This window comes from Acomys russatus, chromosome 2, assembly GCF_903995435.1.
Source record: "Acomys russatus chromosome 2, mAcoRus1.1, whole genome shotgun sequence".
In the NCBI taxonomy this organism is placed as follows: Eukaryota; Metazoa; Chordata; class Mammalia; order Rodentia; family Muridae; genus Acomys; species Acomys russatus.
The window spans coordinates 18,078,602-18,092,734 of NC_067138.1; the positions used below are offsets into that span (position 1 = coordinate 18,078,602).

At 43.3% G+C, this 14,133-nt stretch overlaps 1 protein-coding gene across 1 annotated transcript in view; it reads right to left on the reverse strand.

Moving 5' to 3' along the window:
• Window positions 1-220: 220 nt before the first annotated feature.
• Window positions 221-14,133, reverse strand: part of Kcnb2 (potassium voltage-gated channel subfamily B member 2) — a 375,306-nt gene continuing 361,393 nt past the window's right edge. Inside the window, exon 2 of the mRNA XM_051158827.1 lies at window positions 221-2,385. Within this exon, the coding sequence (XP_051014784.1) occupies window positions 241-2,385 (2,145 nt within the window). The 3' untranslated portion in view covers window positions 221-240. The remainder of the gene's footprint in view (window positions 2,386-14,133) is intronic.

Sequence of the window (14,133 nt, forward strand, 5' to 3'; positions counted from 1 at the left end):
AAAAAAACCAAAAACCAAAAAACCAAAACCAAAACCAAAAACAAAAACAAAAAACAAAAACAACGCAGTCTTGATTCTTTATTTAAACAGTACTTAAACTAAGCTGTTCATGCCATGCAAAAATAACATTGTATGCACTGTTTCTAGGGGGGAAGGGTTTCCCCTATTTTAGCTCATGGCATTATTAACCGCATTTTTAAGAAATAAGTTTTTTTTTTTTTTTTTTGCTTTTATAACTAGTCACATGCTGGTTTCTCGAGTGGGACAGCAGCTTGTGTCGCCTGGGTTGGAATGAATTTCTGGGGCAAACAAGTGGTTCTCCATCTTGTACCCTTCTTGACTACTGTCCTTTTTGACGTCACCCACAGCCTGGTAAATGTCTTGCCTACAGTTGTGGTCCGTGTTCTGGGGGGAGGAGGAGCCCACACAGCCCTCTTCTCTTAAAGGGTCTCTGGCTTCGCCAGGCTTCTCCGCTAAGCAGTTGGGGCTGGAGTCGGTTGGCTTGTCTGGTCTTGACCTTTGGAGGGCCAAGAAGTCTTCGTCTTCTCCAGTGTCTATTTCGGTGAAGCTCCTTCTTTCTCTAGAAGAGAAAGGAAACAGTTTCTGTTTGGGAAACCGGGGCGATAGCCCTTTGGATGGTGCCTGACAATGTGCTGAAACATCAGCGCCCAGCAAGGGTCTCTCTCCCTTGGGGAGGGCTTCTTCTAGAAGGATGGTACTCATGTGCTGTGGGGTGGTAAGCGGAAAGTCAGCTGTAGTTACTGGCAGTGGCCTGGCTGTGCTGGGTGGGGTCTGGGGTGCACTGCCTCTGTTTTCCTGAAAGTTTACTTTGAGGGATCTGGACTTGAGGGGGTTGCTCCCTTTCAGCGAGCTCTTAGGGCTGTCGGTGGCGCTGTCAGGTTGCAAAGGACCATGGGAAGCCCCAGCATCGAGGTTCACAGTTATGTCAATTGGGACACAATCCAGCGCAGCCTCCCTGGCAGCAGACCCCTTATCTCTGCTTAGTGTTAGAAATGGAGGTGCCCTGGCTCTTTGGTGCTCTTCTGTTCCTGGGAGGTCAGTGGGGAACCTCATCTGCAAATGAGAGGCAGAAGGTGGCGGCAGGGGTGACCTCTCAGTCTCCGTGAAGTCAGTGGCGCAGCTGGTGAAGCTGTCAATGCTGGAGGTGCTCTTCATGTCCACAATGACCTCGGTCTGTGCCACGGCCAGCTGCTCCTGTGGGCAGACCACCTCTTCCATTTCTATCTCCTCCTCATACGCAGATGGCCTCTCGGGCTGTTCTTGACAGTCCGGGATCGGGTGGGAATGAGGCTGTGTCTTGGTGATTTCATTGTATAGCATTTCCAGCTTCTGGGCACTGAGATGCTGTGGGCTGGAGGAAGACGTGTTGTTCAGCTGTTCGTGGGAGTCTTTTTGGCTAACCTCCTGGTACTTATTTTCGTAAGACTTGTTGGAGCTCGTTTCCGACAGAGCCTTCCTGGCCCACTTCCAGCGGCTTGGAGACAGGTGATTATCATCCACCGAGTCCTTGGTATTGGCGGACTCTCCAGCCTTGTCCACAGCCACGTCTATCAGTTCCATACTCCTAGCAAAGGCATCTTTTAAGTTCATAGACACTATGCTCCCATTTCTTTTGGCTCTTTCAAGAGCCTCCCTCCTTTTAATAGCTTTCTCCTGGCGTTTTTGCTCCTTATAGAACTCAGAGAAATTGTTCACAATAATGGGTATGGGAAGAGCGATGACCAGGACTCCTGCAATACAGCAGAGGCCACCCACAATTTTCCCTAACAGTGTTTTAGGGTAAATGTCACCATAGCCCACGGTGGTCATGGTGATGGTGGCCCACCAAAATGATGCAGGAATACTGGTGAATTTGGTAGCGTCTTCATCTTTCTCAGCGAAAAATACCAAGCTTGAAAATATCATTATCCCCATGGCCAGAAATAATATTAGTAAGCCCAACTCATTGTAACTCCGCCTGAGGGTGAAGCCCAGGGACTGCAGGCCCGTTGAGTGCCTGGCGAGCTTCAGGATCCTGAGGATGCGCATGATTCGGAAGATCTGGACCACACGCCTCACGTTCTGGAACTGCAGCACACTTTTGTTGGACTCGGTGAGGAAGATGGTGACATAGTATGGCAAGATGGCCAGCAGGTCAATGACGTTCAGTGGGCCTTTAAAGAATTTCCATTTGTTCGGCGAGGACAGGAATCTTAAGAGGTACTCCATGGTGAACCAAGCGATGCACACAGCCTCGACATGCGCCAACTTGCGGTTGTCACTGGGTTGATCAAACTCATCATTTTCCTGCAGCTCCGGAAGGGTGTTGAGGGACAGAGCGATGGTGGAAAGTATGATGAACAGGATAGACACGATGGCCAAGATCTGGAAAGGAGAAGCAGGACCACATTAGCAAATCCTCTTTGTTGCTCTGGCAACCACACATGCATTGACCCTTCTTTCAGTCAGTGACAGGTAACAGTCTTCCTTATTCCAGAAAAGCTTTATGAAGGCGACTTTGAAACCTAGAGTTCCTAAAGTACAACCTAGGGTACTTTTCACTCTATGCGAGTTAATTATGATTAACAGCCTCAAGTACATTTATACTTCAGCAATTTGACAAAAACCTGAGTTCTCCCTACTCGCCACTGTCTGAGGTGCGGATCACCATCAAATGGATGAAGCCTCCATAGGGTCGCTCTACCTTCTTGGGGGTAATCATCTCTCTTCTCTCAGCTTGCTGAACCTTTTCTTTCATAGCCACCCTGTCTGTGTTTGCTTGAGTGAGTTATCTTACATGCTACATAAGCTTGATAGAGAATCTCAAAGCTTTATTTTTACAGCCGTGCACAGCAATACTGAGCCCAAATGCGAAGAGGAAAGGCCGGGCAATACTCCTCCTAAGAACAAACACTTCTCTTTGGTCAGCATTGACTTGAGAAGCAACTCTGTGTAGGCTTTGTCTGGAATGCAGATCTCTGGTCAATATCACATAGGAGAAGAAGATCATCAGCTAACTTCATTCAGGAAGACAGTTTTCATGAAGGGTGTGAAGAACAGACAGAAATGTCAGTGCGGTGAAGGACAGGCAGACAGTCCAGGTCGGGGGAAGGGCAGCACAAAGGCAAGAAGGAGGACAACAGCATCGGGAAGAAGCAAGAACAGGAGCTCCGAACATGTAGAACAGGAGTCTGCCATCCAGACCCCGACATTGCCTATACTACTTACTGTGAGATCTTGGCCAAATTAGTTGACCTTTCTGTGTTTTGGTTTACAAATAGGTTGAATGCACGCAATGGCCATAGCTACTTCATGGTTTCTGTAACAATTTGCTTTGCATGAAGACATTGCTAAATAGAACAGTGACATCCAGATTATTGACCCAGGATTTCAGCGTAGCAACACAAAGGTCAAGAAAAAATATGTTGGAAATCTGTAAATACATATTGACAATGGAAAGAGGGAACTTCTGATTCCAACCCAACAGTCTAGATTTACAGAGGTATATCAGGAAAATTAAAGCTAGAGAGCAATGTACGGGTGTACCCATGCTTAGAAAAATTTGTCCATCTGGAGCACATAGTTCCTGTTGGAGTAGAAAACACTCTTTGCTTAGTCGGAGTCAACTGGGTTTGTTCTGACCTTTGTCTATGACCTTGAATGGATAAAAGTCCTGTGTGAAGAAGTAAATCCTTGAGCTGATGCCCTCTAACCTTGCCAGGTGTTATTAGTAACAGGTTTTGTACTCAGCTCTAAAAAATTATAACCAGATAGTGACTAGAGCCTCAGCATCTAGTTAACATTTCAAAGCAAAAGGATTAGAAGACATGAGGCCATAGCTCAATATTTATTAGACTATGAAAAAAGTTAGTTTGTGTTAGGGCTTCTAAATTCTTTCTCCTTGAAGCTCCCTTGTCTCTCTGTCTCTGCCTCTCTGTGTGTGTGTGCGTGCGCGTGTGTGTGCACGTGAGCGTGTGTGTGTGTGTGAAGGTGCCTGTGTGCTATGGTGCATGTGTGGTGGTCAGAGGACAGCCCCAGTTGTCCATCCTCATCTTTCCACCTTTCTTGAGCCAGGTCTCCGTTGTTTATCCTCTGTGTACACTAGACTATCTGGCTGCGAGATTCTGGGAGACTCCTGTCTCTGCTCTCTGCTGCCCTTTTCCCTGTAGGAGTACTGGGGTTACAGATATGTGTGTGTGTATGTGTGTGTGTGTGTGTGTGTGTATGTGTGTGTACCCAGCTTTCACATGGGTTCTGCAAATGTGAATGCAGGTCCCCATGCTTGCATGGCAAGTGCTTTTACCCATCTCTCCAGGCTGAGTTTCCTTCCCTTGGTGTCAGTATGCTGCTCTACACTGGGGAAGGGAGTCATTCTCCTTTCTCTTTCTTCCTCTTATGCTTCATTTATATCTTTCATTGTTCATACCTGTTCTTTCAGCTCCCACTTTCCTCTTCACTTGCCATAAAGAAAACTGTAAAGCATAATGCATACCAGAACCTCTTATGGATACTAAGTGAACACGTGTGGCTTCTCAGCTTCAGGAATGGTGCTCTGTTAGTTAGATTTTTCCCTTTCCCCCTTCCTTTCCCCTAGAACCAGGTAATGTATTGTTTCTTGAGTGTACTTGAGAATTTCCTTTTTAGAAAGGTGGGTCAGTTGGCCTGGAGATGTGGCCCAGTGCTTAGGACCATTTCTGTTCTTGCCCAGGGCCATAGTTTGGTTCCCAGCTCTCTTGTCAGGTGTACACCGCTGCCTGTAACTCTAGTTTCAGTTCCAGGAGATCTGACACTCTCCTCTAGCTTCTGTGGGTACATGTACATATATAAAAATAAATACAGAGGGAATGGATGATGCCCAAAAAAACCCAGTGTCTTCCAAACACAAAAGGACTGACACAAACATGATCTCACGGAGAACGTAGCAGCATGCACAAAGCCCACACAGGTCCAAGCCAGATGGGAGTCCCAGCACTGAAAAGGGGAAGTGGAAATGAACTTTCAATCTTAAGCAAGAAGCTATCTCCAATTGACAGCTACTCGCAAAGGAATAGTCAATCTCTCAGGGTATATAAACCATATTTAAGGGCTGGCCCCATGTTCAACAGCAGATGGCCAACACAATACAAACTCATTGGTGATTTCAGAGATTCTTTCTTTACTTTTGGTCTCATATTGCTTTATTTGGTTAAAAAAAATCTGACTGGCCTTTTGTTTGTATATTGTACTTTCCAGTTTCGTGTTTTTATGTTTACATGTGTGTCTTTATAGAGCTTTTCACTTTTGGGGGGGTTGTTTGCCTGATTGTTTTCTAAAGAAGGAGAGAAAGAAGGTGTGGAGTTGCGTGGGTGGGGGTTGGTGAGTGGAATCTGGGAGGAGATGGGAAGAGAAAACTGTGATCAAAACATACTGTATGATTTTTCAATAGAAACAAACAACCAAACAAATAAAATCTTCTTACAAGGTGGGCCAGGGAATCCTAATAGTACCAGTTGCTTCATCTACCCTAAGAGACTTACAGAGGCCGAAGTGGAAAAACCTGTAATGATGTCTATTTAGATAAGCCTATGAAAAAAAAAGATTGTTTACTGGAGACAAATTAGCAATGTTTCTTCAAAGCTCTTGCTTTATTGGCCAATGGCAGGGCAATACCTACACAATTCTGTCTCTGAAGCCACTGGGCACCTCTTACCTGTGATCACGTACTAACATAAGAAGCCAGGCCAGCCTGTGTGGTTCCTAAGAGGGCACACTCTTACTAACACACTGTGACTTAAAAAAAAAAAAAAGACAGGGTCCCAGTATGTAACAGAGGCTGGCCTTGTATTCACTGTATACCCCAGCTGGCCTAAGACTTCTGATTCCTATAGGCATGTGCCATCACACCCAGCTCTGGACATTTTAATATTGGGATTCTTCAATCATTCGTATGCAGCTACTCATATACTAGATTTTCCACACTGACTCTCTCCCATGACCTTTTCTATGCATTTTACTGGTATTTGTCACTTCAGAAGGAAAGAAGAAATGCAAATGAATCAATCTTATTAAACTCCTTTAAAAAAGTATAGTGCCACACACCAAGCCCAAGATCTCATGCATGCTAGGCATGTGCTATACCACTGAGCTACACCCTTAGACCCTATCTTCTAATCTTTGGACAAAGAATAGTAGGTCTTCAGTTTTCCTTGTCTTCACAGAGTTAGATTTGTAAGATGTTTTGTTTCTTAATGTTTGTTTTAAACCTGAAATGCTGTGTAATATTAAGGCCATCTATAGTCTAGATGTTTGCAACTTGATAAATATGGCTCTGTTTTCATTGGAGACATCTCATACAAGCAACCTAATAGAATACTGAAAGCCCTAGAAAAAATGAAGGAGACCCACCCAAGAGCAGTGCACAGCTGGAAATAATAAAACTCAGGGCTGAAATTAATAAATTAGAAACAAAGAAAACAATTCAATGAATCAATGAAACCAAGAGCTTGTTCTTTGAGAAAGTCAACAAGGTAGACAAGCCTTTAGCCAAACTAACTAAGGGCAGGGAGACACTATCCAAATCAACAAAATCAGATATGAAAAAGGAGACATATTGACAGATATTGAGGAAATCCAAAGAATCATTAGGTCTTACTTCAAAAGCCTATATACTACAAAATTTGAAAATCTAAATGATATGGACAATTTTCTTGATAAATTCCACTTACCAAAGTTGAATCAAGATCAGGCAAACAAATTAAATAGTCCTATATCTTCTAAGGAAATAGAAGCAGTCACCAACGTCTCCCAACCAAAAAAAGCCCAGCTCATAATTTTACCAGACCTTCAGATAAGAACTAATCCCAATACTTCTCAAACTGGAAAAAGAAGGATCACTACCAAACTCATTCTACAAAGCCACAGTCACCTGAATACCTAAGCCACACAAAGACTCAAAAAAGAAAGAATTTCAGACCAATTTCCCTTATGAACATTGATGCAATAATGCTCAGTAAAATACAAACTGAATCCAAGAACACATTAAAAATCTCATCCATCATGACCAAGTAGGCTTCAACCCAGGAATGTAGGGATGGTTTACTATATGGAAATCCATCAATGTAACAACCATATAAACAAACTGAAAGAAAAAAAAAAAAACACCCATACGACCATCCCCTTAGATACAGAAAAAGCATTTGACAAAATCCAACACCCTTTTCTTTTAAAAGTCTTGGAGAGATCGAGGATACAAGGCATATACCTAAACATAATAAAGGCAATATACAGCAATCCTATCTCCAACATCAAACTAAATGGAGAGAAACTTAAATCAATTCCATTGAAATCAGGGACAAGACAAGGTTGTCCACTCTCTCCATATCTCTTCAATGTAGTACTTGAAGCAATAAGACAATGAAAGGAGATCAAGTGGATACAAATTGGAAAGGAAGAATTCAAAGTATCACTATTCAAGGATGATATGATAATATACATAAGTGACCCCAAAAATTCTACCAAGGAACTCCTGCAGCTGATAAACCCTTTTAGCATAGTGGCTGGATACAAAATCAACTAAAAAAGTCAGTAGTCCTATTGTATATACATGACAAATGGGTTAGAAAGAAATTAGGGAAACTACACCCTTCACAATAGCCACAAATAATATAAAGTATCTTGGTCTAACTCTGACAAAGCAAGTGAAAGACTTAATATGAAAAACACTTCAAATCACTGAAGAAGGAAATTGAAGAAGATAATAGAAGATGAAAAGATCTCCCATGTTTGTGGATCAGAGAATCAACATAGTAAAAATGGTCATATTACCAAAAAGCAATCTACAGATTCAATGCAACCCCTATCAAAATACCTACACATTTTTTACAGACAGACCTTGAAAGATCAATTCTCAACTTCATATAGAAAAAGAAAAACCCCAGAATAGCTAAAACAATCCTGTACAATAAAAGATCTTCAGGAGGAATCTCCATCCCTGATCTCAAGTTGTACTCTAAAGAAACAGTTTGAAAAATGGCATGGTGCTGACATAGAAATAGGCTAGTTGATCAATGGAATCAAACCAAAGACACAGAAATAAATCCACCCATCTATGGACACTTGATATTTTACAAAGAAGCCAAATCCATACAATAGAAAAAAAGGTAGCATCTTCAACAAATTGTGCTGGTCTAACAGGATATCTACATGTAGAAAAATGCAAATAGATCAATATTTATCACCCTGCAAAAAAAATCAAGTCCAAGTGGATTGAGGTCTTTACCTCAACATAAAACCAGACACACTAAATCTGTTAAAAAAAAAAGTGGGGGAGAGTTTTGAACTCATTGGCACAGGAGACAACTTCTTGAACAGAATGCCAATAGCTCAGGCTCTAAGGTCAACAATTAATAAATGCCACCTCATGAAACTGAAAAGCTACTATAATGCAAAGGACACTGTCAACAGAATAAAATGGCAGTCTATACAATGGAAAAAGAACTTCACCAGCCCTACATCTGACAAAGGCCTAATATCCAAAATATATAAAGGACTCAAGAAATTAAACACTACTGAACCAAATTATCCAATTAAAAATGGGGTACAGAGCTAACCAGAGAATTATCAACAGAGGAATATCAAATGGCTGAGTAACACTTAAAGAAATGCTCAAAGTCCTTAGTCATCAGGGAAATGCAAATCAAAATGATTCTGAGATTCCATCAGAATGGCTAAGATAAAAAATTCAAGTAACAGCATATGCTGGTGAGGATGTGGAGAAAGGGGAACACACCTCCATTGCTGGTGGGAGTGCAAACTTGTATAACTACTTTGGAAATCAATCTGGCACTTTCTCTGAAAATTGGGAATAGTGCTACCGCAAGACCCAGCTATTCCACTCCTGGGCACATACCTGAAGATGTGCCACCATACAACAAGGACATTTCCTTAACTATGTTCATAGCAGCTTTATTCATAATAGCCAGAATCTGGAAACAACCTAGATGCCCCTCAGTAGAAGAATGGATACAGAAATTGTGGTGCACTTACACAATGGAATACTACTCAGCTATTAAAAACAAGGAAAATTTGAAAATTTCAGGCAAATGGATGGAACTAGAAAAGGTCATCCTGAGTGAGGTATCCCAGACCCAGAAAGACACACATGACATATACTAACTTATAAGTGTTGATATTTGCTCAACATGGATGTCCTCTGAGAGACTCCATCCAGCAGGGGATTGGGACAGATATTGGGTCTCTGGTCAGAGCACTGATAATTGTATGGGAGAGAGGGGGATGGAAGAATCCGGAGGAGTCAGAAGCTCCACAGGGAGACCATCAAGGCTGGTGGATCTGGACCCAGGAGTCCTGCACAAACTGTTGGACCAGCCAAGGACAGTGCCTGCAGTGAACCTGACCCCTCTGTTCAGAAGTAGCTGAAGGGCAGCTCATTCTCCCTGTGGTGGGGGGAGGGGCAGGACTGCTGCTGAACCTCTGACATGAACTCTGTTGCCCAGGATTTGATCACTGCCCCTTTGGCAAGAAGGCCTAGTGGGCACACAGAGTAAGGAGATACATGCTATCCTGATGAGACCTGATAGGCTTTGGCCAGACAGCAATGGAGGAGAGGAGGCCCCGCCTTCCCTTGTCAGAGGTCTAGGGGAGGGGAATAGGGCGGAAGACAGAGGGAGGGTGGGAGCGGGAAGATAAAAGTGAGGGGATTATGGGGATCTAATGTGAATACATTATTTTAAAAAATGTTTTAAGCTGGGTGTGGTGGCGCATGCCTTTAATCCCAGCACTCGGGAGGCAGAGGTAGGCGGTTCACTGTGAGTTCAAGGCCAGCCTAGTCTACAAAGTGAGTCCAGGACAGCCAAGGCTACACAGAGAAACCCTGTCTCAAAAAACCAAAAAAAAAAAAAAAAAAGTTTTAACTGTTTAACACTTGGAAAGTTAGCATACACATGAAATGGCCCAGAGTACACTCGTGAAGAAAAGGAATTATTGTAGGAAAAACCAACCTTTTAAAGCTCTTGGAACCCCACATGCGCAAGGCTTGCCTTAGTCATATCAACTTCTTGATGTTACTTGTAGATGATGGGTATCTTGTGGTGGGAAGAAACTCAGGGCCAGGAATTAGAGCAGCCGTTTCTGCTAGGTATACAGACACACCAGGGACATCTCAAAGTGAGAGGCCTCACCTGCTTCAGGAATCGCTGAGTGGATCAGGAAGAAAACACCTCGTACAATAGAAAGTGCGATGGGTGTAAGAAGTGATGGCTATCCTTCCATATCATTTTCTGGTTGTTGTTGAGACCAGGTAGGAGGTCTTCCATGGGGGTGCTGAGGATGATGGTGAATTTACAGCCCTTCTGTCTAAGCTCCACAAGTGCCTGGATTACAGTTTGCTGTACCCTGCTTGGGTTATGCATTGCTAGGGTTGGATGTCTTGTGCATGCTTGGCCAAGTATTGGACCTACATCTCCTTTTAAATATGATTCTAGAATTTTTTTTGATTCCCAATCAAAATTGTGAATTTCCCAAAATTCTCAATCCAGTAGTACATTGCATGTACTGGAATTACAGATGTGTACCCCTATAACCAGCTTCCTATCCATATTTCCAACACTTCCAAGCACGCTCTTTGACCTAAGCACTGATTTGTCTCTCATTTTCCTTCTGACTAAACCACCTACATGCCACTATTAGAGTTTGACAGAGGTTGTTGCAGGTGCCTTGGGCAGATAGTTTTATAGCCTGTCTCTCCAGTGGGGTCATCTGCTGGGTCTTCACTGCTCTCCTGTCTGCCACACAAGTAGGCAGAACTTTCTGTGCTCCACGTGGAAGGCTTCCGTGGCTTTGCCTTCTTCTTCCCTAGACGTGCCTTCCTTTCCATGAGCACACATCACGAGGTGAGTGAAGTAGGCTCAGCGCTGTAAACTGCTCTGCACATTCTAGCTTTGTTTATCTTCTTATTGGGGGCATAATCAGTGCTTTGAATGAGCTTTGGAAAACAATGTGGAGAAGAATGACATGAGAATTTTCAGGGTAGGGATAAGTGGTTTAAACTGACAGGAAGGACGAGGGCTGTGAAAAGCATTCTTAGAAGCATGAATAATATTCTACTTTCGGAACAGGGCCACGACGTGTTGGCAGTTCTGAGCCTATCAGCCAACTGCCGGCCCACTTGTTGAAGGAGGAGGCAGGGGTTTGGTAAAACTATCATTATTTCCACGCACTCATATCCACTATCTACTCCCCAAATGCCTACTGGGAATAGCTGAGGTAAAAGTAAGTGCTTTGAGTCCCATGGAAGGAGGAGTCACATGTTGCTTTCTGTTCTAGCTTTGCATGTTCCCCAAACCACATGGTGGCCACCTTTCTAAGGCTGGAAGCCACAGACTGGCTAACAGCTCCTTCTGCTTCTAATGATCCCTTGGCTTTCTCAGAATGAAAGAGGTCCCATGCTTAAGTTCTCTGAGCCGATTTTCCTACACAGAAAAGAGGCCTTATGCTCTAATACCGCATGACTAAACAGAAGGAACATCCATCTCTATAAAGTTCAATTGCTTGCAAGGTTATTAAAGCCCTAGTGATTACATACTCCCAGAATCCATTTCCCTTGCAGTCTGTGAGGTGCTTGGATTAAGGACAGACCATATGCACGATGCTTTCTGTATGGGGTAAAGTGGGTTGTGGGAAGCCACCCCATTTAGGCTGCTTTTGATTTTCGCACACAGACCTAATGTTTTTGAGAGGAGCACCTGGATAGCTTATGATGAAAGATGCTGCATTGCTATTTTGCCAGAGTCTTTTGAAATAGTCATAGCTTCATGATCCACAATCTATTTCTGTATCTGAAAGGATGCAATTTTAGGAAGCAAGTCATTAGGCGAAGGCTGACAAATGGAATTTCCTATTATTCCTAGATTCTCTATAAACATAGGAGCAATACTGAGCTGGAGATGACACGAGTCTTAACACCCACTCCTGTGACTAGGCAGGGACTGCTCCTGAGGGAAGCCTTTAGGAGCCTAAGAGTGAAAATGGAGACTAGCCAGGCTTGGTGGAACACAGACATCTCCTCTTCTGCTAGCTCGTCATGAGCAGAGCCCATGGGTACTCTCTGTTGACTCCTTGGTCTCCATGAATATTTAATTAGTTAGTTTGCTTTCTTTTGTTGCTTTGCTGCAGGGTAAACCCTGAGACTTGCATTTATTGGACAAGACTCTGCTACTGAACTACCCCACAGTCTCCATGAAGGCTGAACCTCTGACCTTTGGTACAGGAATATTAGGATGCAGGGAAGGATGCAAGAAGAGATTGAGGGGGATGCATCCTTTAAATAGGTTTTCATCAAGCTCAATTGCTTAGAAATTGTACATTATAAAAGCCAGGCTGGAAGAAAAATGGGAAACACAAAGAAGCAGAAACTGAGGGCGGCTAACAAGTGGCCGGCAGTGGGCAGGGCTGGGAGTGATACATGGTGTGACTGAGGCTCAGAAGCTTCAGTTTGAATCCTGGCTCTGACACTGTTCTCTCTCTGACCCTGGACATTACAAGCAGCTTTTCTGAGAGTCGGTTGTCTCATGTAGAGAATCTGGACAGTCACATACTTGCTTTGTTTACCTAAGCAGCCATGTCCTGATGACCAATAAGACAAAGCGCAGGTTAGGTTTTTGTAAACTGTAAAACATCAGCACTATTCACTGCTGTCCTTATTTGAGAAGTTCTCAAATCATATATCAGTTCCTGATGAGTCAAAGGAAGAATCCACTTCTCTATTCCGTCCATATTCTGAAAACCTAGATGCCCCCACGCCCAATTATCCTACAAAGAGACCATGTTCAAGTTCATGGCATAATTAGAAAAGCCAAAAACACAGCAGGTTCTCAGATGTTTGGTACTGAAGAACAGGACTTCCCGAAGCTGGACGTTCCTAACAACTGCAAACCTTCTAACATGCCCCTTCTCCCAGGCACCTAGGCAGCCCAGAAGCTGGGGGAGGCATCCCTTTGGATAACTACACGGAACATTATTTTCCTGTGTTCCTTGTCAACAAGAGGTTCATGACCACTTACTTTCTGCACTGACTTGAACTTGCAAATTCTCATTTTGAAGCCTTCCTCATACTTGAGGAGCTGCTTTTTTTTTTTTTTTTTTTTTTTGCAAAGTAGCCAGACTTAGCAGATAAAAATACAGAACATTTTATTTGTATTTAAATTAAATGTTTATCTGGGAGGTACCGAAAAATGTATCTGATGTTAGTGTGAAATTAAAATTGGAGAAAATGTTTGGCATTGGATCAGACATGCTGGTTTGTGAACAGTCTCTGCTCCAATTTAACCAGGTTTTTAAAAATTATATGTAGGCACGTGTCTCTGGGTCTGGGCTTGTGCATGTGAATGCGGGTGTCTGAAGAGGACAGAAGAGGGAGTCAGATGCCCTGGAGCTGGAGTGACAGGCGGTCATGAGCCACCTGACATGGGTGTGAGGCATTCAACCTCCATGGGTGGACCCTCTGCAAGAGATGAGTCATCTCTCTGGCCTCCAAGCAGATTTCTTCGTTTTGGGGCATCCCAGAGACTAGACCGAGGTACTTGAGGATAAACAGTGGCTGGGATGTAGTTGTGTAAAGGTGAGAAGAAACAGCAAAGCCATACTATGTTTCTTCGTTCAGCCATCTTTTTCCTTCCTCCTTTTACAGCTCAAGTTGGCCACAGGGTTAATTATGTTCCCTTATGCCCATACAGGCCTCCAGTGCTTTCGAATAGTCATTTAACAAATTCATAGGAGACAGTTTTGTTTCTGAAACAAGGCTTTAGGCTTGTGGTAATTACTACTGATCTTCTGTGGAAGTTCTTACAGAGCAGGCACACTGTGAGTGGATTTTGGATAAAGGAGTCAGCCCCCACCACCCTCAGCCCCACAATAACCCCACCCCCACCAAAAAAAAAAAAAAAAAAAAAAAAGGGAGAGATTCACAGAGCTGGAAAAAAAAATGAGAATGAGCCCTTGAAGAAATTGAGGATTTTCTAACCAAGTATGATATGAACACCTGTAATTCTAGAGCCCAAGAAGCTGAAGCAGCAAGACCATGCAGCGCAACAAGACTTTGTTAAAAAAAAAAAAATACACACACACACACACACACAC